Source organism: Gekko japonicus, unplaced genomic scaffold, assembly GCF_001447785.1.
Source record: "Gekko japonicus isolate JY-2015 unplaced genomic scaffold, Gekko_japonicus_V1.1 scaffold520, whole genome shotgun sequence".
NCBI lineage: Eukaryota > Metazoa > Chordata > Lepidosauria > Squamata > Gekkonidae > Gekko > Gekko japonicus.
This window is the reverse complement of record NW_015169188.1, coordinates 417,798-441,636: the sequence shown is the minus strand read 5'-3', so window position 1 is coordinate 441,636 and position 23,839 is coordinate 417,798. Positions and strand designations below refer to the sequence as shown.

Genomic DNA, 23,839 nt, shown 5'->3' with positions numbered 1-23,839 from the left:
AGAGTCAATTCTTTCTTTTTTATCTTTCATCTTAAAAGCCACTCCTTCCGGAAATAACCATTTGTATCCAATTGAGTTTGTCTGAAGATAAGTCACTAGCTCTTTGTACTTCTTTCTCCGTTGTCTTATGTCAAATGGAATATCCTTCAGCATTCTGATCTTGGTTTCCCCCATTTTCAGGGGTGTTCCAGAAACTGCTTTCAGGATTACATCCCTTATGTACCTCTTCGAGAATCTCACCACAATCTCCCCAGGCAGATTATTCTTTTTTATATAGCCTGAATATGATCTATAGACCACATCCATTTCGTTTAGTAACAGTTCCGCCATCATTTCTGTCACTGGGGCCAGCAATTCACTCATTAGCTCCTTGAGACTCTCTCCCGGTTTTTCTGGCACACCCTGGAAGCGAAGGACCATGTTAGCTTTGTCCATTTGTACTTGCAGCCATTTATCTTCCATTGAAGTTTGCTTTAATTCCAGCTTTTGGACTTTCTTCTTCACTTTTTCAGTTGTTGCAGCCACCTCCCTGATTTTTTCATTGTCTTGCTTCATTAGCTGTATCATGTCATTCATCTGAGTCTGCTCTGCTGTTATCTGGGTTTGCTGCACTGTCAGGTTTTTGTTTACTTCCGAAATCTGTTCTTTGATGTTATTCAACTGTTCCAGCAGAGGGGCATACACTCCACTACAGTTTTTACCAGCTCATTCATCACTTCCGTTTTCGGACTCTCCAGTCCTTTTGCTTTCGGAATCAGCTTGTCTTTGTCCCTCTTTCCCGCCATCTTTACCGATTGTTTACTCTCCGCAAAAGTTTTTAAAAGTCTCTGAAAGTGCACTCCACCGCTTCTCTACCTTGGTGAGTAAATCTAAACAGTTTTTTCCACGTCTCTGCTTGCTCCCCCCCTTTTCGTTTAAAAGTTCACACGCATGGGAGGCGCCCCCTCCTGCTCGTTCCGCAAAATGGGGTGGGGAGCATCTTTTCTTTTAAAATTCGTTTCTCGGTTGACTCACGTTCATAGTTGGTCATCCGACCCCTCTTCTTTTATTGTTTTAAATGCTCGATCTCCTGCGCTTGATCCGGTTAGCTGCACTAGTGCTTTTTCAGCCTCTCAGCACGAAGAACCACTGGAGCAGAGGGGAGCCTCGATTCTCTGGCATTCCGCCATCGAAGAGGCTGCCCCTCCAAAAGCTCCTTGCCCAGGATACCTTCCCCGGTTCCCTGGGGGGGTTAACGAGCCTGCTCGCCCCCTTCTTCGGCTGGAGTTCGGCTGGACCTCCCGGGGGGAGTGTCCACAGTCGTGGAGCAAAATTCCATAGCAGAATCATAGTTTCAGCAGGCTGTACATGGTAAAATATATCACAATTCCTAATAATACAAAGTTTGAGTCCAGAGGCACCTTTTAAGACCAACAAAATTTAATTCTGGGTATAAGCTTTCATGTGCATGCACACTTTGTTGGTATTAAAGGTGTCACTGGACTCGAACTTTGCTCTATTTCTTAAGTTCCTAATAATGTTTTTAAGTAACTTTGTGAATCATTTAGTACAGTGCAAGTCTATTGGCAGCACAGAAAAACCCTCAATTCAGTTTTGCATAGTTTGCGGGAAACAATGAGAGTGGGGGCCTTCCTGACCTCCTCAAGCTGGATGTTCCACAAGGTGGGGGCCCCAATGGAGAAGGCACATGTACAGGCAGTTGTTAATTTTGCTCATTTGTAGGTTGGCACCTGCAGATGACCCTGCTCCAATGAGCAAAGCTGTCATGGCAGACCATAGGGGGAGAGGTGGTCTTGCCAATGTGAGGGTCCAAGGTGATGAAGGGCTTTGTACATGGTAGCTAATAACTTAAACTGATGAGCAACTAATGCAAAGGGTTTTGTACATGATAACTAATATCTTAATCTGATGATTAAGTGAAGTGCCTGCAAGATGCATGCTCCATCTAGCTCCCAATATGTGTGCTCCATCTAGCTCCCAATAATAGCCAACTTGCAGCATTTTGCACCGGCTGGAGTTTACGAATTGATTTTGAGGGGAGACCAATGTACAGTGCATTGCTGCAGTCCAGTCTCAGTGCTACTGTGACATGGATCCAGGTGGCCAAATCAGCCATATCAAACACTTTTCCCAGATGCTGTGACCTGTGGGACCTATCCTCCTTTGTCAGGGAGCAGTAAGAAGGTTGGGGTTGTTTTTGCTCCATCTAAAATAACTGTATTGTAGCTTAGCTAGACTCATGTTTTATGTTAAGTTTCTTTAGATCTGTATCTCTTTGTTATGATAGCTAGTTTCCATGTATGTGCTCTAGTTTAATCTATGTTAATAAAGTGTCTTTCCTATTTAATAAAGCAGATTGTGGCTCAGATCCTACCCATGTAATGTAGACTTCTCTTACATGCTAAGGACATGCATGCACAGGGGGAACTAAAGTAGTTCAAAGCTCTGCCCTTCATATTTGCTCAGAGGCAGCCATACCAGGGTCCTCCAAGGCACAGGTTATCTGATAGGCTGAGTTTTATATCTTGGGGTGATGTCAAAGTTGAAAAACACACTTTACAGTCAGGCAAACATGCAACACGCATGTGAGAACATACAGATCCACGGCAGGATTTGAAGTTCCCTTGGAATGCCTTAAGGATCTGTTGTCTTCAGGAATTCCCATGAACAGTTTCTCAAGTTTTCTAGTTTGCTATTTGTTTTAAAAAGTTATAGATTCTACTATATGAAAAGCTTGAAATCAATGTGATGTTGTAATCCAGTGGTGAAAAACTTGGCATCCACTAGAAGTGGCCTAACATATACTCCTGCATTGATCATATCTCAGTTTATGTGTGATAACTAAATTGACTAAATACAGTCTTAGTTAGTTGTAATAACAACTTTGATCCACAACTCAATGTTAATTGTAATATACCTATATTGATAAAGATGCAACCTTCAACATATGGTGCCTCAGGTTTTCTTTTGTCAGACAAAATTTGTGAGGATTCTTAGAGTGTTGAAAGAAATGATGTAGGACCCAGTGAAAAAGTTGTTAACTGTGGTTTATAAAAGAGGCCGCAATATTAAAACAACACTATTACCCAATATAGGAGTAGTATATCTATATATCTAATTCTCAACAATCCCCTCTGCATACAGATACTTATTTCTGCAGATAGAGGGCATACTCTCCCCCAACAGGTTTTTCAACAGACTCAGGGGACTCCGTGAGTATGCAGGAAAATCCAAAAAGTTTAAAAAAAACCCTCAGGGAGGGTTGAATTCCCCCCAGTACCTTTTGAAATGGCTGCTACAGAGATCTACTCCAGGCCCTGCCACATCGACAGTTTATTTATTTATTAAATTTGTATCCCACCCTTCCAACATGGGCTCAGGGCAGCTCAGAGCACAGTGAGATAGACTGGCTGATAGCTGGGGGGGGAGCAAAAGCAGAACTGGATCTGGGATTGGGGAGGATTCCTCCTGCAGTATGAATGGCTAAATAATCTGAGCTTCTCACCCCACCTCTTTTGCTGGGGGCTCCACTGTCCTCTTAAAACTTTCTCCGTGGCGGGGGAGGCTTCTAACTGGTTCTGTCAGTAAAAGGCAGGGGCCTATTTTGGCCTTTCATGGAGGGATCCTTCGGGCCAGGCCTGACAAAGGTTGCCAGTTCTAGGCTAGGAAATTCCTAGAGATTTTGTGGAGGAGTCTAAGGAAGGGAGAGGCCTCAACTGGATATAATGCCACAGAGTCCAGTCTCCAAAGCAGCCATTTTCTCCAGGGAGACAGATCTCTGCTGTCTAGAGTTCCATTGTAATTCTGGGGGATCTCCAGGTTCCACCTGGAAGTTGGCAACCCTAAGCCTGGCAGCACCCTCTGGGTGACTTGATACCACCTGATTTACATGACTTAACTAGGCCTGGCTGCTTGCTACTGTTCAACAGCAGCCACCCTATGAAAGCCAGTACGGTTCAGCCTTCAAAGTAGGGTCTGCAAGTCCCAGGTTCAGATCCCTATCTGGCAGTGGAAGCTGACTGGGTGATTTTGGACCAGTCACATACTTTCAACCTAACCAACCTCACAGGGTTGTTGTGCAGATAAAAAGGAGGAGAGAACAATGTAAGCTGCTTTGGTCCCCACTGTGGAGAACGACTGTAACTTTCCTGGGTAGAGGCTGTGGGAGAGGAGGGTGGAGATGGAAAGCTGAAGACAGGCGGGTTGGCTGTTGGGTGGGGAAAAAATAGAGTTGCCAACTCCAGGTTGAGAAATTCTTGGACATTTGAGGGGTGAAGTATGGGGAGGGTGGGATTTGAGGAGGGGAGGAACTTCAGACTGGTATAATGCCATAGGCTCCACTCTCCAAACCAGCCATTTCCTCCACGAGAACTACCATGGCAACGGCCAGACTCCAGGTGAGGGCTGGAGACCGCCCAGAATTACAACGGGTGCCCAGGTGACAGAGATCAGGTCCCCTGGATAAAATGGCTGCTTCGGAGGGTTGAGTCTGCGGCATTATACCCTGCTGAGGCTGCTTGCCTCCCCAAGCCTCACTGTCCCAAGGCTTCACCCCCAAATCTCCAGAAATTTCCCAACTTGGAGCTACAGTGGTCTCTGTAGCTGGGAGATCCGTTATGATTCCCAGAGAGCTGCCACTACTGCTATGGTGGGAGCGGAAGCAGGTGGGTGGCTGGGAGCACCACTACTGCTGCTGTGCAGGGTGGAGGAGGAAACAGGCAGGAGGCTGGGAGAGTGATGGAGGCAGAAAGAGTGGTGGGGTGGGGGGCAGAAAGAGAGAGAAAGAGTGATGAGGTGGGGAGGCAGAAAAACAAAGAGAATGATGAGGGGGCAGAAAGAGACAAAGTAACACGCAGGGAGGAGAGACAGAGAGTAAGAAAAGGCGGGCAGAAGGGAGAAGGAGTGTGAGAGGTAGGGGGAGATAGGAGGAAGCAAAGGTGTGGGGAATGGGATAACTGCCCCACAAGTTTCTTGCAGGTCCCCACTTGTAAATTCATACAACTCAGAATGTCCATATCACATACTTAGACAGCACAGGAGTGAAAACATACCCCTAGTTATCTTCAGCTTCTGGAAGGAAAGTCTACAAAGGAAGTTCATGCTGTTACTAAACCGAAAAAAATAATTAAAACCCAGGTATGGATGGCTTTACATGAGAATTTTATACATTTCATCAATTTCATATTTGATAGCTAACCGTGTTTTATAACATTTCTCTTTCCTCCCCTGTTGTTTAAGCTTCCTCGCTGCAACTGATTTTTTATTTCTCTTTTTACTATTATTATTATTATTACTACTACTACAATCATTGTCATTCAACACTACAGTTATTTGTATTTATATTGCTTTTATCTTGGCTTCTTGGCTGTTTGGCAAACTGTATTGTTAGTTCTCCTTTGATGTTATAGCTTGTGGTGATGATGATACTTGATAGACAGCTTATCTATATCCTAGAAGTAGGTAATCCTCCTGCTTGGCATCAAGCATGACTTGTTATCATTCTAAAACCTTACAAAGATGTTACTCAGTAGGGTTGCCAAGTCGTACCTTGTCCTGAAGCGGGGGACTCCCGGGTCGATCCTGGAGCACGCGCACGCCGCATCCACGTCACCACCAGGAAGTGATGCGACCGTGGCCCCGCCCCCAGCGTGCCCGGCATGGTCGCGTCACTTCCTGGTGACGTGCACATCGGGGTAGAGTTCCCCCTGGGGTCCAATCCGGCGGCGGGGAATGGGCCTCTGGGGCAGGGGTTTCCCCGCCTCCCGGGGGGACTTGGCAAGCCTGTTACTCAGGCAAGGACACTCATCAACCCAGTGTTGCTCAATAAAAAATATTTTGGCATTATGGCAACCAGTTTGAGTATCAACAATTGTGACTACATCTCAAATGACCAAACTAGATTTATTTCCCCTAGACATCTTTCAGATTCTGTAGGAAGACTTCTTAACAGTATATTTTTTAGTAATCAACCTTCCAGCTGTCTTCTTTTCCCAGACACTCATAAAGAATTTGGTAGGATGGAATGGTTGTTTTTAATAATGCTACCATGCAAAATGGGTACATGAAACAGATTTCTACAGATAATGCCACAGGTCTATCAGAATATGTGGACTCAGCAAGAATAAATGGACTTTCACTTCCTAATTCCATCAAGAAGCAAAAGTGTGTGCTTTGCACTCTCAGTGGGAATCATTAGTAAGAGAGACAGGGATCCATTTTAACTACATATTATCTGGTCATCAGTCTCTTTGATGATTATGCTGCTGTTTTCCTAACAAATCCCACATGATCTTTGCAAGGAGCACAAGCTGAAATTCAGAAGCATGGTCTAGCCTTTAGTTTTAAGGTTAATTTTGATAAGTTTGGAGTATTTTGCTTTCACTTATCCGAAAAGGAAGAGGCCTTCAAATGAGGAGGGTTCTGCTTGGCATAAACAGCTGTGAAGTACTTAAGAATACTCCTCCCTCAAATCTCTTGTTGTAAGTGTATAGCCTAAATTTTAAATCAGTGGAAATCATGAAACAACCTGGCCGAGTTTCCTGGCCTATCCTTAGCAGCTGTCAAAAGAGTAGTGCTATCAGAATTTAGGTTCGTCTTTCAGACAGTGTGAGTTCAGATATTATTAGTAGTTTCAAATATGGCACACACTTTTCAAAGTCTTTATAAATCAAGGAGAAAATCTAACTGGCAAAGAAACACTGTTCACAGGCACAACAGCAACAGTGGTGTTGAAATTCTCTAAAGTTTGTAATTAGGCAACTAATTTGCCTAACGTGAAACAAAAAAAATATATTGGGTTCCAGTGGAATACTGTCCTGAGTTCTTTCTCCGTTTTCCATCACTGCAACTCTGATGCATACATGCATCTAACTCCATTTTGAAAGCGAACTTAAAGATTTTTACTTCATTATCTGACCCAAGAAACTCAATACAGTCTTGTGCAGGCCTGAGGCAAGGCAAGGGAAACAGGGCCCAGCCTACCAGAGCCCTGCATGGGAGTTGAGATGGGGAAGGAGTCAATGCTCGGCCAAGCCCCACACAAGTCAAGGCCAGCCCAGCCAAACCCTATGCGAAGCAGAGGGCAGCATCCTGACTGGCTAAGCCCTGCCAAGGTGAGCAAAGCATAGACTGTCTGTTCCTCTCTTGTCCCTTCCTTTGGGGGCGGGACCAGGAAGGAGTGGGAGAGGGGCCCTTTCAGAAGGTTTTCCACTCCTAGTCTGCCCTTGTTCACAGAGTTGTTCTTAGTATAAAATATAGGAGAGGAGAATGAAGTAAGGTGCTTTCTGTCCCCATTGTGGAGAAAGGTGGCCTATAAATGAAGTAGTAAATATAGCTGGAGATGAAATGGCAGATAAAAGTGGCCATGAGGGTGGGAAGGGGCAAAGGAAGCAGAGAAGGATGAGGATATGCGGGTTGGCAAGGTGCAGGAAAAAAGGATATAAGTGGGAGACGGGGGAGAATGGGTGCCCTTCACAAGTCCTTGCATCTTCCCCACCATGCAACTGGGACCCCCCTGGCAACCAGCACCACATAATTGGGCATAGATTTCCTGGGTAGAGGTGCAAGGGGTAGAGCAGGGTGGAAAACTGAAGATTGGTGTGGGGGGGTAAAGGTTCCGTCCGGATTTGCCTGGCGCTCCGGATTTTCTCTGTGTTTAAGTCAAGGTAATTTAAGTCCTCTGCAAAACAGCATCCAAAAAACTTGGGGCAACTGCAGGCTGAAATCAGGCTGACCACTGAAGGGAGGTAACATAATGCAGAACAGGGGGAAAAAGGTATAAAAAGAGAGTTGAATTTGATTTTAGTGCAGAATTGTCTGGAGGACACCACAGTGGACATGGATTAAAAGGAGAGTGCTGAAAGGGCCAAAGTTAGGTTGCCTGTTAGATGGGAAAGAGCAAAGACAGGAAAAAGGGAGAAGCAACAGGGGCTTTCAAGGAAGGGAAAGAAGAAATAGTAGAGGAGGTTCCTGCTTGTATAACTTATAAATTACCTTCTTCACAGGGTTGTTGTGTGGGCGAACACTGATATTGGGAAACATCTGTGTAAATTTTGTGCAACAGGTATGATAAAATTATATACTTTTTACGAACATAATAGTTTAATCTTGAATTTGGGTGGAGAAAATCATGTGCTGCTGCTTACAAATAATTTAATATGTCTAGCTGTACAAAGACTGACAGGCAATACAATTTAAAGATCTTTTTACATGGGAGAACAGTCATATAATCCTTCTTTTCTTGTTCTTAATATATTCTTAAAATAAATGTGATATTCCAAGGCTTGTTTCTGGAGCAAAAGTATCTGTAGCTAAACAAATAGTCCTTTGAAATAATATCCTGGCTGTCTTTAAAGTGAAAAATAGTGTGTGTTTTTTCCCTCTTTCAAGAGAAGCAAAACAAATAGTGAAAAATCTTCTTCTGTAAGCCATCCCAACAAAACAAATGGATTTCTTTAATGGTTCTCCACCTACTTGTGGATGGGGGGGGGGCAGTATTCAGTGTCTGGAGCTCATTCACATGAGCTTCTCTTCAAACCACACAGATATTATTTTAAGTTAATATTCCCTATATACATATCTGTTCACATGTAATATATGCCAGGAAATATGGGTAATTACAAGGATAATGGATTGGATCTAAATTAGCCTTGTGCAAGCAGAAGACACTTTATGAGCTGGCCCCTTCCTGTAATAGCTGTTGTATATGAAGCTACTTGGTCTCACCTGGAACTATGCCACTTCAAAATGCAGGCGGGCTATCACATGATGTAATAAATAAATTGGCCCTTCCAAAATATGGTGTGCACTCTGCTGCACTGGTGTACAGTTTTCCTTTTTTAAGCATGCTGTTGCCCTTGTTTCCTGAGAAAGATCTCTCTTCACACCACATTGGGTCCGCACAGCCAGATCTCACTGGAAACAGGTTTTGCTTCAGACTGCTCACCCTCTCTGGAATGAAACCCTGGTTGTTGAACCTGCTAATATTGGGGAAAGTGAAAGCATCAAAAGTAAACAAAATTAGCTTGTTTTTATTGTTGTGTGTAGACAACAAAAATATATGGGAATTGAACAATGATATAGATTTTGAGATTAAAAGACACAAGAAAATGAAGCTTTATAAACACAAAAAAGTGGGTAGAAGATGTTCCTGACTAATATTGATAGAAAGCCTGTTTGTTCCCAACACAGTGGAAAAGTAGTTCAAGAACAGTTAATCTTTACTTAAAGTTCCTCATAATGCCCAGCTACATCAGCAGCACTTCTCTGCCATATAAAATTGCATAGGATATGTAGCCTGAAGCCAGTGCTAAACAATAAATCTATTTCCCTGTTAAATGCTATGGCAGAAGACTGAATAGATCAGCCCTCTCCTAACCTATTAAGCCCCTTCTTTTACAAAGCAGTTATTCCCCATACCCTAGTCCCTTTTGTGCATAGATTAATATCTTTTCATGTATATTGCATGAGTTAAATTAATACACATAATAAATTTGAGGAAAGGGCTTAAAGTCAAACTATTAAGACTTGCGTTGTACAGTGAGAAGAGTGGGAACTAAACTTTTAAACAGATGTTGACCTTGGTCTGTTTGAAATCTAATCAACTGGTGATGATAGTGCCTCATAACAGAATGCTGTATAGGATTCCTTGCTAAAGTCAAGGATTGTGAATTCAGGGAACAATGGAGTTTTCCAGTGAAGTTGTGATGGTTACTGATTAGTCTTTAAGCGTGCTAACCATTTGGCAAATCAGGAATTAAATTGAAAACTATAAACCATGTGTACATGCTTAATTTTGAAGTTGCAAAAAACTATGAGCACATATAATAGCAGTTTTGTGCAAGAAACGTTGGTTACAAAACAGCAAAATCCAGAGCATAGGCATCGGGGGTACAGAAGTAGTTTCAGGAATTAGAAACTTACAAATGTTATGTACTGACCTCATATTATTTTCAGAAATTTGCCCAGGCTTGATCAAAGCGAAGTACAGAAATAAATTTGGAGGTCATCTTTAATGCAGTGGAGTAAGACGCTATAGACTTGTGCTGCTTTCACACAGGTTTCCCCCCCCCTAATATGGATTTCACTCAGACCAATTTCCCCCAAGCTGCTGCTCCCCCGCACTCGCACTTCTGCCCTGATCGTACATGTCAATTTCACACCATGTGCTGTGCAGCCGCATTTTGCCCCGCAGCTTCTTTGAGGATTGAGTAGATGCGGGGGAAATCGGGCAAAGCTGTGGGGCAAAATGCGGCTGCACAGCACATAGTGTGAAATTGACACGTACAATGGGGCAAAGCGAGCGCAGAGCAGCAGCTTGTGGGAATCGGTCTCTCACTCTCTTTTTCTCATCCACCCATTGCCACTTTCAGAGTGGCACAGGACAGCTCACTGCCGAGTACCATTTCCCCCCTTGAGCCCTTCAAAGGGCTTTTTTCCCCTTTTCTGCCAAGTTGTGCTGTAGCACTGCAATGCAGCTTGGTAAGGAAAGGTTAAGGGGAGTTAGGGATTATGGGGCGAGGGGGCTCTCAAAGCACCTTTATGTCTGTACTTTTGCATAGGTGTGACAGAGGGAAGTGGGAGGTGACAAGGGTGAAGCATAGCAGCAGCAAGTAGAGCATGAATGGGTGTATGTATTGTAGACCCCGTTCTCACTCATCCCCTTCTCCACTTGTTGCTGCTGATGTATCAAGTACTCATTGTTGTATCCCCATGGAGATACTGTCTTGAACTCCAATGAAGGATCCCACATGCAATCAAAAACGATGAAGCATGCTGATACTTAATTTTCAATAGGGAAAGGCAAGAGGAAGAATACAGGATTACTGTAGCCTCCTGCCAAAGTTCTTGCTGTTCTCATGCCCATTTTTCTAAGCTCAAACAGCCAGAGGATCCGGTGCAATGCCATTTTCTCCTCTGCATCTCTTTGTGCCATCTTTCCTGGCACTGATGTAAAATGTTATGCTTTGACAGGAGACTGGCACCTGGTCTTTGCATGGGCAAAACGGATGTGTAGCAAGCAGATGCCCTCATTCCCTCCCCCACCTTGCACCTGCTTTCAATTGCCTGCCTGCTTATTACAATTGCATGTGACAAAATTGGTTTCAGTGTTGCTGTGTCAGGCCAATTCAATATCATTTGTGTGAAGCTGCCAGAGTCAGGCCAAGAGTATCAAAGACAAAGAATATTTTTTAAAATGTGCACAAAATTAAAAAATAGAAATCCTTGGGAAACTAGCTACTCCACTGACACAGTAAAGACTGGCGTGGATTTTTTTTACATTTCAAAACTTGCTTTTAAGAAGTTACATACATTTTAAAGAATATGCATACCTTTCCCATCGGTGAAATTCAAGAGTTTGAACATCAGTAATGAATTTTTACCCATAGAGTCCAGAATTAGAATGAAAACCCTTTGTGGTTTGTTTTCAAAACAGCAGAGAAATTTAAAGCCAGATGTCAGTCCACTGACTTCGGTTTTCCAGAGCAGAACTAATTGATGAAGCACTTATGTTCACTCAACGATCTGCGATCTGCGTTTAGTTTAGAGGCCTGTTAAATGTTTAAGCCCCTGTCGCTGATAGCACAATGTGTAGGGGGTTGGGAAAGCAGGTCCCTAGAACTCTATCGTGTGACCACTTTCTAGAGCAGAGGTCTGTACTCTTGACCCACAAGTCTGGTAGAAATTTTACTAACCCCAGACTTCAAGGGTTGGGTCCAACCAGCTTCTTCATTCAATGTAATAGAATTTGCCTCTTTATTACATCCCTCATCCAATGCGGCTCTTGTTCATGCAGGTTCATGATCCCAAGCATAGCCTTTAGGAGTATTCAAACAGAACCAGTCTTCCCATTTTCACCAATGGAAAGTACGGTTGGGTCCTGCCCCCAATTTCCCTGGCTGTTTATCAAAGAGGAAAGGGAAGATAGAGGCTGGGATGGAGCTTGAATGCTTGTTTATATTAACTTGTTCATCATAACTACCTTTCCATTGTTGTAGCCTTAAGTTATTACAACTTCCTGTATCAACTGTAGGAAGCTCTTAACTCAAAACTATATCAAATGGTCACTGTAAAATGAAAGCAACTTTAAGTTTCACAATGCAAAACTAAAGTCTAAGTGTTTCCTTTCCTCATGCTGCAAAATCGACCATAAGAATTATGTAGTAGTATCTCACACTATTAAGAAATGGAAGACAGTAACCATATCGGTGGATTGACTAAGTTAGCAGCAAGTAGAGCTTGGTGCCTGTGGGTGCCATGGAGACCACCAGCACCTTTCCTGGTGCCTGCCAAGTGTGCTTAGAAAGTGGGCAGAGACAGGTGAGGCTTGTGCCCAACAAGGCTTCTGATTGGCCATTGGAAAGTTCATTGGCTGTGCAGATTTTTTTAAATGTTGTTTTGGCAGCAACTGCCACCACAGCACAAGACTTTTCAGTGTGTGGTTGATGGTAACAGCCATTTTGTGGCAGGCTCCTCATGCTACAGCAATTTTGTGGCAGCTATTTTGTGGCTGCACCCACCACACTGTGTCAGACTTCCAAAGGTGCCCACAGATTCAAAAAGGTTGGGGACCTCTAAGTTGTTTAGTAGCTTCTGTATCAGCTCCATCATAGGAGTGACCAGAAAAATATTGATTAAGGCTGTTTCCTACTCTCAGATGTGTGTGCCACCCTCAGTAAAATGACCTAAGAAGGTTCATACAAAAGTAGCACTAGAGAACATCCTGAGGAAAAAATGGAAATGAAACATAGATGTAAAAGGAAAAAGAAATACATCTGTATGTAGTACTAAAAAGCATTAAATAGTTATAAGAATGCAAGCTGAAATCACATTTTTCAAGAGCAGCCTCTGTACACAACTGCTTTGTGCAAGGATGATCTCATGTTACTAAATTGTCATTACAAAATATCTGATTCCCTACAGAGAGACAATCGGGAGGGGGGAGTGGAATTAACAAATTTCAATATGATTTGCTAATTGCTAATTGGCTTAAGAACAGCAAAAAATGACCCAAATGATTGGAAACAGCCACTTCCAGCCTGATCCAGACACATATTTAGACTGAGAAGAGCCAAGACAAACAAAAAGCATCCTGTTGGCATTGTGTTTTTGGCATCGCTGTATCTGCACAGAAAACAAGTGAAATATGAAATGTGTAAAGACATCTGTTTCATAACCTATGGGGCTTTGCTCTCAAGGCAGTTGTAAAATCTTCTGGGGGAGAGAAATATTTCTATATATCTGTGCAGATGCTATTTTGAAAGAGAGAAAAAATCATTTGAGGAAGTGCTCAGCCTTCAGAAGAGGAATTTGTCTACTAAAATCACATCTAATATTCAGCCTGTATCTTTTCTCTCCTATTCATTTATCAAGAGTTTACTAATTTTTAACAATTCCATATATCCGGTCAGTTCATCCAAAGTGTAATAAATAGTGCTGGGACTTCATAGATCCTTATGAGTCTGTACCACTAGTAAGTCCAGTCCTTGTACATCTACCTAACTTCTGTTCAATATTTATATTGTTGTTTTATCTATTGGTTCCGTATGTAAGCTGCTCTGAGCCTACCTCAGTAGGGAGGGTGGGGTAAAAATTAAAGTAATAAATAAATAAATAAATAAATAAATTCTTGAGTCAATTAACAAATCTTGACAGAAATACAAGAAGGTGAGCTGATATTGTCAGGACTGAGGGCCTAGGAAAGCTAATGACCCCAAAATATAGCAGTAGAGCAGGTCTTCACCAATAGCATCTCTCATTCTGTCCTAAATACTCTGACTTTCTTTTGTCCTGTATTGGTTTTCACTCTCTCTACGTCACCCCCACACAAATCCTTTATCTTCAGCTTCATCCATGGACAGGATGGAAAGGAGATAGTATTGCTGAGACATCTCAGCAATGCAGTCTCCTTCTTTCCACCCCACCCAGTATATTTTCTCTAAAGTCTTTCACCTACCTTCCTATACGGAGGCCATAGCCAGAAATTGGAGCTGGAGGGTACAATTGTCAAGGGCAGAATTTAGGCCATACTAGGGGATGTGAAGCTAGAGCAGCGGGGCATACCAGCATCTGGTAGTCCAACCTTTCCTTATGTAATGATCAGGATGTCACAGCTTAGCCATTACTAGTCAGGGGCCAGAGCCAAACACAACCAAAGTGCAATCTTAAACAGAGTTCTGTCCTTCTAAAACTCTTTTTTTATATAAAGATTTTTATTAAATAAAGGAAAAATGCATACAAACATCTCTATAACAATACATAACATTTTGATTTAACAGTTGGTTTGAAAAATAGATGAAGCTACAGCTTGCAAATATATAACAGAAGCTACTTCAGTCTTACAAATGTAACAAATCTATGGGATAAACATTTTCCGGCACTTTACCATTAGTTGACAAGTATTCTAATAGTGGATACCAAACTGCTACAAATTGGGCTTTTTGTTTTACATTGTCATTTGACACATTTTTATAAGCAATCTTCTCCATCACGTAAAATTCCCAATTGTGAATTGTTTTTCCATTTGATGGCGATACAAGTTCTGGCTGGCAGAAAATCTATTAGTGATTTCTTTGTATTCTGCAAATCACAATTTCCCCCCAAAATTATTTATTTTATTTATTTCATTTCATTTATACCCCGCCCTCCCCACACGCGGGCTCAGGGCGGCTTACACAGGCACAAAAGTGCGGTAAAAATACTACAAGTTAAAACAATTAAGGCACAAGTGCAGTAAAAGTCAACGGTTAAAACAGTTTAGGCAAAAATGCACATCTCACAGGATACATAAATGACTACAATACTTACTCCCTATTGCATATCCCAGTGAGGTCAAAAGGGGTGGGGATGCCATGGGCCATGATGTTTCAGCTGGCCAGTCAGCCCGACATGGCAGAACTGCTCTGCAGTTGCACGATGGTGGCAGTGGCGGCGACTCCTACTCAAAAGCCTGGTGGAAGAGCTCCGTCATGCAGGCCCTGCGAAACTGTACCAGGTCCCACAGGCCCTGATCTCCGGGAGCTCATTCCACCAGGTAGGAGCCACCACTGAAAAGGACCTAGCCCTTGTGGCAGCAAGCCTGACCTCCTTGGGGCCCGGGGTCACTAGACGGTGTTGTGACCCCGACCAAAGTGCTCTTTGGGGCCTGTGTGGGGAAAGGCGGTCCCTCAGGTATGCTGGACCCTTGCCAAGTAGGGTTTTAAAGGTAAGCACCAGCACTTTGAAGCGAATCTGGAACGCTATAGGCAGCCAGTGCAGCGCTTTCAGCACAAGTTGCATGTGGTCCCATCTAGAGGCACCCGCTACCAACCTGGCCGCCGCATTCTTCACCAGCTGCAGCCTCTGAATTTGTGAAAAAGGCAGCCCCATGTAGAGAGCGTTACAGTAGTCTAACCTCAAGGTGACCGTTCGCATGGATCACTGTGGCCAGATCACCGCGGCTAAGGAAGGGGACCAACTGTCGCACCAGCCGTAGATGATAAAAGGCTGCTTTGGCAGTGGCCGCCCACAGGGCCTCCATCGTTAAGGTGGGGTCCAGGAGCACTCCCAAACTCCTAACCTCCGAAGCTGGCACCAAAGGTGTCCCATCGAAGGCTGGGAGCAGGAGCCCCAATCCCATACCACCCAGGCACAGGACCTCTGTCTTCACCGGGTTCAGCTTCAGCCGGCTCAGCTTCAGCCACCCAGCCACGGCTTGTAAAGCCCGGTGAAGATCTTCTGGGTCGGAGTTCAACTGGTCGCCCAATAGATAGAGCTGGGTGTCATCGGCATATTGATGACACCCAAGCCCATACCTCCGGACAATCTGGGCGAGGGGGTGCATGTATATGTTAAATAGCATCGGGGAGAGTACTGCCCCCTGGGGCACTCCGCATTCAAGCAGGTGCCTCTGGGACTGCTGCTCCCCTAGCCCAACCCTCTGTCCCCGACCTTGGAGAAAAGAAACAAGCCATTGAAGGACGAGCACCTGAATCCCCGTGCTGGCAAGGCAGTGGGCCGTGCTGGCAAGGCAGTGGGCCAGCAGCTGGTGGTCGACCGTATCAAATGCGGCCGACAGATCTAACAACAACGGCACCACCACACCGCCTCAATCCAGATGTCTACGGAGATCGTCAGTAAGGGCAACCAGCACTGTCTCCGTCCCATGCCCTGGGCGAAAGCCAGACTGGAATGGATCAAGGACGGAAGCGTCATCTAGAAATCCCTGTAACTGCGTCGCCACCGCCCTCCCAATCAGTTTGCCCAAAAAGATAATGATAATAATTCCGGCTTGATTGGAATAAGGTAACCTGTTATTGCATTGATCTGCTATACATGGGCATGACCACCAGCAGTGGATGAAAGAAGCAGTTGATCCACATCCTTTCCAACACAGAGAACTCATGGAGGGGTATATATAGTGTAGTTTTTGAGGTATAAATAGCACCTTGTTAAGATCTTAAATGATTGCATTTTGATATCAATAGAGTGTGACTATAAAGTTGAGGACCTCCAAATAGATTGCCACTGTTGGTTCGATATAGACCTATTACAGTCCTGTTCCCAGCTATTCTGGTAGGAAAATGGTTTTTCAAGATTTGTCTGCCCCAGTAAAACTCTTGAAGTCAATAGGTTTAGAAGGGTGTAACTCTTCTTAGGATTGCAATGTTAGTTTTGTCATGTTAACAGCTGCAGCACACAGATACTGTTCTCTCAACCAGCTAATGCTTTGTGGCCAGTTAACTTAATCTCACCCTTCTCCCCTTTACTGTCCAGACCTATCTTCTGTGTTTCCTATGCACAAAGACTACCTTCTCATGGTGTTTTCTAGAGCAAAATGCACAAGTATGTATTGATGCAATGCTTTGAAAAGGGGTGGGTCGTAATATAGAATATAAAGACACCAGCTCTGGGATTTTGTATTGATCAGTTTTCAGCTTCTGCTAAAAGAAATGTGCATAGCACTCCAGTGAAAATGATTGAAATGTGCATCACTGCAAGTGATATAATTTTAAAATGGTATTAAGGGGGAAAGTTCCAGCAATGGAGCAAGGACAGGATAATATCCAGGAAGAGGGACACCATGCAGAAAACCTCTTATGGGAGATCTTGGATCTTTTTCATTATCCTTTGCACAAGAAATCTAGTAAGTCAGAACACTGAAGAGTGACAAACTGCAGGATGTAGTACATCAACTCATTACATGATTAGTGGGACACCTTTCTAGAGTGCCACCTGCAATTAGGATTGTCTCACCAGTCAGAGTGGTCTGATATTGTCAGTTGGATGTATTGTCAGTTTGAATGTAGTCAAATATTCCATGAAGCCAAGAATGCTACTGTGTAGTTGGCAGCTTACCTTTTTCATTTCATATGGTATCAATTCATATGGTATCATTTGTTAGTAAGAGTATAATGCAGATTGTTTTCCCATCATCCAACAGTATGGGCAGGCTTATGGGCAGGCTTATTAAAAGGTATTATCTCCTACCTTCTCTTATGGCTCAAGGTGTCTTACAATTTTAAATTGACCAGCCATAATACAGTAAAGCACCATTAACCTGCCTCCTCCAAGAAAATGTCTGCTGCTCAAGCCCAACTAAAAGCCTTATCAAATAAAACAGCTTTACAGTGCTTCCTAAAACTTTCTAAGAACAGTGTCCTCCTCAGAGAGCCCATTCCACAAGCAGGAGCTATTATTGAAAAGGAAGAGGCTCTGGTGGGTGTCTGGCAGTCAGTCCTAAGCGGCAGGAACAAACAGAAGGTGATAGCTAGACACCAGTAATAGGTGCATGGGTTCATATGGAGATAGTCTTTCTCCAGGCCTAGTGCCACATTCTAAACCAATATTCAAGAACAGCCCCACATAGAGTATGTTACAGCAGTCAAACCGCAAGGTTACAAAATGATTAGCATGTCCAGGTCAGCTGAGTCTAAGAAAAAGGAAAGTTCATGAACTAGATGCAGCTGATGGAAAAAACTCTTGGACCAGCAAGGTTGGGCTCGAGTATTTTCAAGGCATAGGTTCAGAACTGAGGTGGGTGTATATGGAGGCATCAATAATGAAATACAAAACTGAGTGTCATCCATATATTGATGACAGCCAATCCCTAAGCTCCAGATGAACTCATTCAGTGACCTCATATACATATTGAGGAGCATAGGTGACAAGACTGAACCTTGTGAGGCACTCTACAACACCAGTCCCAGCCTATTGACTCTTGTTGTTGTTGTTCAGTCGCACAGTCGAGTCCGACTCTTTGCGACCCCATGGACCAGATCACGCCAGGCCTTCCTGTCTTCCGCCGTCCTCTGAAGTTGGCTCAATTTCATGTTTGTTGCATCTATGATACTGTCTAACCATCTCATCCTTTGCCGTCCCCGTCTTCTTTGACCTTCAGTCTTTCCCAGCATCAGGGTCTTCTATTGACTCTACTGTGGTCTAAACTCTCTGTGTCCAATCCAACAAAAAAGGCCAAAGGTCCCAAAGAACTACTCCAACATTTGGATGAGAATGGAGTGTACTAGGGGTGTGCAAATTTGTTTTACCAGTATTTTTCAGTTTGGGTCTGTTGGACCCGAAAAATCCGAGATTTCTCTTATGTTCTTATTACAAGCATGGACGGCTTCAAAAGGGAATTAGTTACCAGTATTTTTCAGTTTGGGTCTGTTGGACCCGAAAAATCCGAGATCCAAATACCAGGTTTAAATTGGGCTTCAAGAGAAGCCTGTCACAGCTCTCAGCTCCCCACCACCCCAGCTGATCCTTGGGCTGATATCTGCAGTCACTTTAAAGTTTAAATGAACTGCATAAGCCTCATTGATAGGGTTGCCAGGTCTGGGTTGGAAAATACCTGGAGACTTTGGGGGGGGATACAAGAGAGAGTGGGGTTTGGGGAGGGGAGGGGCCTCAGCAGGGTACAGTGCCATAGAGTCCACCCTTCAAAGCAGGCATTTTCTCCAGGGGAGCTGATCTCTGTCAGCTGGAGATCAGTTGTAAAAGCAGGAGATCTCCAGGCCCCACCTGGATGCTGGCAACCCTACTCCTCGACAAGGAGCTGAGAAGCAGGAGCAATCTGCTCCTGTCTCTCCACAGTTTTCTGATCTACCGTGTTTCCCCGAAAATAAGACACTGTCTTATATTTATTTTTTCTCAAGAAGACACACTAGGGCTTATACCACAAATGCATAGAAATCCTGCCAAGGCTTATTTTTGGGGTAGGTCTTATTTTCGGGGAAACAGGGTACCTGAAATCCCCAAATATATCCGGGATTTTCTTGGGATTTTTTCCCAGTTTTCCTGAGAAAACCCTGATACATTTGGGAAGCCGAAATATTTTCGGGTCGGGTAGATCTGAATGCACACCCCTAGAGCAGATATTCAAAAACATCATGGTTTCACAATAATTAACTTATTTCTGCTGTTACCATCAGCACCAGACCTGTTGCTATGAAAGTATATTTTTGTTGTTTTAATAAAATTAGAGGCTTAAAGATTATTAGTTGCTGTAGATTTTCTGGGTTTAAAGATTCTTCACCCATTTTTGACAATGTTTGGTTATTTGAGTAAATCTTTTTTGACCAGTCAATGGCCAGCCCTTAATTAATCCAACAGTAACAGGAATTTTTAAAAAGTCAGATACACAAGTTTCACTTTTTTATCCTTGAAATTTTTTGAATGAGAACTAAAACTTTCAGTCAGCATTACTTGCACTTTTGTTGTGATTTTCCCTTCAGAGATGTCCTGGGTAAAGAAAGAAACAGATATTCCCACGAAAGGCTTCATTAAACTGTGTGAGAAGCTAGGTTAATATTTCATTAAGGTGCTACAAAATAGCCTTGCAGACGGAACAAAACCAGAAGTACTTAGTGAAACTACAATGAAACTTTTGGCTGCTTAATCCTATTTGCTAAGAAAGGAACTCTCATTCGAAATATTTTAAACATCTTAACAGAAAGCAGCCTCTTTGACAGCCTGATGGGAGATTTTTGTAACACTTATGCCCTGCTGTTCCAGGAGAAAGCACATAGTGGCATACATGTAGTACCCAGGCAAAGTCACAGAACTGAGCCTGCTTAACTTCAGCAGCAGAATGGCATCTTGTGCCTTTCATACATGGCAGTGCTCCTTCTAGAGTTCCGACAGAACAGAGATCATAGTACCATTGCTTATTTTTGTTTACTGTTATTCAGAAATACAGTGAGCGTTCTGCAAATGGGTAAAAAACGAGCTATGTTAATACATTGGAGAATAGTAATAGTGTGAGTACCCGAAGCAATATTTTGATATTAGCAGTTCATTTGTATGTCGGAGACTTTGTAAATAAGAAGATTGTACAAAGTCGCTTGTGCTTACAATACTGTGAATTTAGACTGGAAGTATACATTTTGGCAGATCCATGACTGCAGCTAGAAAACATGGCCCCACATCTCCTCCTTTCTCCTGTAATGTCCATAAAGGAATGACATCATACTGCATGTGTCCCTGCTACACCTACACTTCATTGGTGGCCACTTCTGAGAGCAAGGAAACTCACAATGTGATGAAGTTACATTATACATTTTGTATCTCTAGATGTTATCGAGGGGAGGGAGAAAGAGATGGGGGGGCCTGTGGGCTTTGTCAGCCACCCAGTATGTGGTACAGTCTTTGTTTCTGGCTTCCAATTAATACATGAAGGAAGATGACAAGCATCTGGGCAATACAGAGACATGGCCTATGTATACAGATACCCACCACCACCACCATTCTTGCCAGGATACCAACTACTCTACAGATATATGTTTTGTGATTTTGGCACTCTGGCATTCCCCTGTTCTTTAGTATTAGCAAAGCTGATACAAGGATAATAGCCTTCATTAAAGCTGGACAGTCCCATTTACACACGGTAAAATGTTCCTTTATTCCTCTTTATTAAGATACATTTTTGGCGCTGATACTTGCCTCCTCCTGCTATGTCCCTGATAAAAAGCTGACGTCTTAAAAACCCTTCATATGCAGTCTATGCTTTCTGTGGTAGTTGTAATACTTTTTTTTTTAACTTCCCTGTGTTACAGGCAGCTTTAAGTGCCTTGAAACAGTTTTCAGAACAAGGCCTGGATCCAGTGGATGGAACTGCAAAGGTTGAAAATGGATCTCTTGAAAAGTAAGATACTATTCAGTATTCTTATACGTTTATGAGATGTGCCAGGTAAGATTAAAATACCCTTTAGATTGTAACATAATATTTTGTGCTTTAACATTTGTATAAAAGTTGTAATAATTTGGCACCATCACTAAGAATAACTTTCAGAATTACTTTAGACATTTATTAACTAGTGGTCCCTTAACCAACCTTTTCAACAAAGTCTTTTTACTGCATGAATTTTGTGCTTAGCACCATGAGTGTGGTATGAAGTCACATTTAAAGAATCCCTCATCATTGTCAGCTAAGATATGCCATGTAAAGGTAAACTTAGGTACTGTTATTTTCAGTCTCAGTTTGAAGGTGGCATTCTTCATTCATTTAAACACCTCACAAGGTTCTCCACTGCAATCTAGAGTGCTGTGTGTATTCGGATGTCCACACAGGCTGGCCACAGACAAATAAACTGCTCATCCACTTCATTGCAGTAAGGAGCACAGCCTGTGACTCCCTTTATGTTTTGAGTACTGTCCCATCAATGTAAGTGAATGGAGAAACCTGCAAGAGTGGGGGCGTTTTTGTGTGTGCATTAACATTCCCTGAATAAAAGGTTGAATAGCTGTACACTGTATAGTGGACTTCTAAAAATACAAGAAGCAACCAATATAGAAAGCAGAACAGCACAATGGTCAAATTGAATTGCTTTACACCGTAGGTAGTACACTGTAGGTAGTACCAGATTCTGTGTGGCTCTGCTTTGTGAAAGAAGTGCCATGATATATGTTCAGCTTGATGAAATCTGCACTTATATATATCCGTGTAGGTACAGGGTACCCTGATATCAAGTTATATCCAAATGAAAAAGAACAAATTTCCCACTATTTCCTCTTTAAAAGCAGTTTCTGCTTTTTAAAAAAGTGGGGAAATGCATATATCGGGAGTACCATTGTGTAGACATTTAAATAAATAAATGTTTGGGGGAAATTAAGGCCACCATAAGTAACCAAATTGTCCACACACGGGATGCAGTTAGATGGCTGCACATTCCTCCGTGCAGGGGAAAGCCCTCAATAAGCAGGCACTGTAGGAGAAAAGCAAGAGCTGGAATTTTCAACTGATATATAGTGGCTGTTTGTAAACTAATTTAATCAGAAACATTTACCACATGATCTCACCAGCATAGTATCTGAACATAAATATTGTTGTTTCACTCTAAAATGTCCCCCCTTGTGGTGACCTTTGAATCTCATGTGCCATCTGCTAATAAAAACGTCTCAAAGATGTGCAACCCTGGACCTTACTGCTCTTGTTAATGTATTAATCTTTCAGACAAGTCAAGCATCTGGGAGAAAATGCAGACAATAAGCAGACTAACTCAGGCACCATTGCTCAGGACTGCAAGGATTCAAAGGCTGTCGTCTAGGAGCCTCCCAGCACCCCTGGCTGCCACTGCATCCTTATAAACCTGTCAACACGCAATAGGGTGTATGTGTAGAAGGAAATGAATGACTAATACCATTATTTGAGTCTTATGTGAAGACAACACTATTCTAACAGAAAAGTTGATATACATGGTACTGTTTATTGAATAGAGGAGGGAGATAACTTAAATCTTTGCATGTTTCCCTCCAAAATTTGAGCATCGAATAATTCAGACTATTCCAGAGATAGCAAAATACTGACCAGGCCACTGGAGTTTTAAACAGCAAGTAATTAACTAAGTCTGACGAGGTGGAGGGAAGTTAAGTTTACAGTTGATTAATACTCTGGAAGAAACAGAACTCAATCCAATGTGGACTTTTTATTACTTTTTCGTAGCATAGCCTAAGTTTAGCTTTCCTCTTTTTTAAAAAACAAAATTATGCTTGAATATTTGAAAATTAACACATGACAGTGCTGTGAGAGTTGTAGCTGTTGTCTTCATATATAGTCATACGGCTTCTCTTTTTATGCCAACATTATGCATTCTTCATATCCTTATGGAATACGTTATGACTGTAAGATGCACTACTCCAAGTTGTTTGCAAACTGAAACTTTAAATCATGACAAGTATTTGCTTAGATATGAACGGATGTTTTTAACTATGTACTCCAAGAGAAAGCAGTGATGGTATTTGATTTCCCTTGCCGTTTTCCCTGGCCTCCCACAAACATGTCCCTCCCTTTCATTCTGCTCTGTGCTGTATGAAGGCACACTGGCACCCCATTCTGTGTTTGGTGTTGACCCATCATTTGCATCAACTGAGCGTTTCTAATATCTGCATTCTGACCAAGAACAGAGGAAGAGAATGAAAGTGTCAGCTAGGAAGAAGGACAAAAAGTGATGACACAGAACTGTATCAGATTCCACAGCTGACAGAGATGGGATGTGCACCTCCATTTTGTACCAACATATTTGAATTAAGCAAGCAGACAAATGCAGTAAAACCACATCAGTTCATGTATACAGTACTTGTATGGTCTCTTTCTTGGCTTGTAAGTAACACCAATCACATTTTTCACCTATCTCCTGCTATATACTGAGAACCGAGATTGCATTTTCTAGTGTGCTACTTTCTCCTGCTTTCTCCTATGACGAAATTGCCCCACAAGTGTTTTTCTGTCATGCATAATAAACTGCATAATAAACATGATAAGGGAACCACAAATACATACATTTTCACAATTTGCCACCAGAAAACATAGAATGGAGAACTAATTTGAAGTGTGTGTGTGTGTAAGAATGTTCATAAATATTCT

General features: G+C 42.7%; 1 protein-coding gene across 5 annotated transcripts in view; it reads left to right on the top strand.

Moving 5' to 3' along the window:
- Nucleotides 1–23,225, top strand: part of STAU2 (staufen double-stranded RNA binding protein 2) — a 241,275-nt gene extending 218,050 nt beyond the window's left edge. For all 5 annotated transcript variants that reach the window (XM_015416212.1, XM_015416213.1, XM_015416209.1 and 2 more), the window contains 2 exons: nt 21,033–21,121; nt 22,430–23,225. In XM_015416212.1, the coding sequence (XP_015271698.1) occupies nt 21,033–21,121; nt 22,430–22,523 (183 nt within the window). In that variant the 3' untranslated portion in view covers nt 22,524–23,225. The remainder of the gene's footprint in view (nt 1–21,032; nt 21,122–22,429) is intronic.
- Nucleotides 23,226–23,839: the final 614 nt, after the last annotated feature.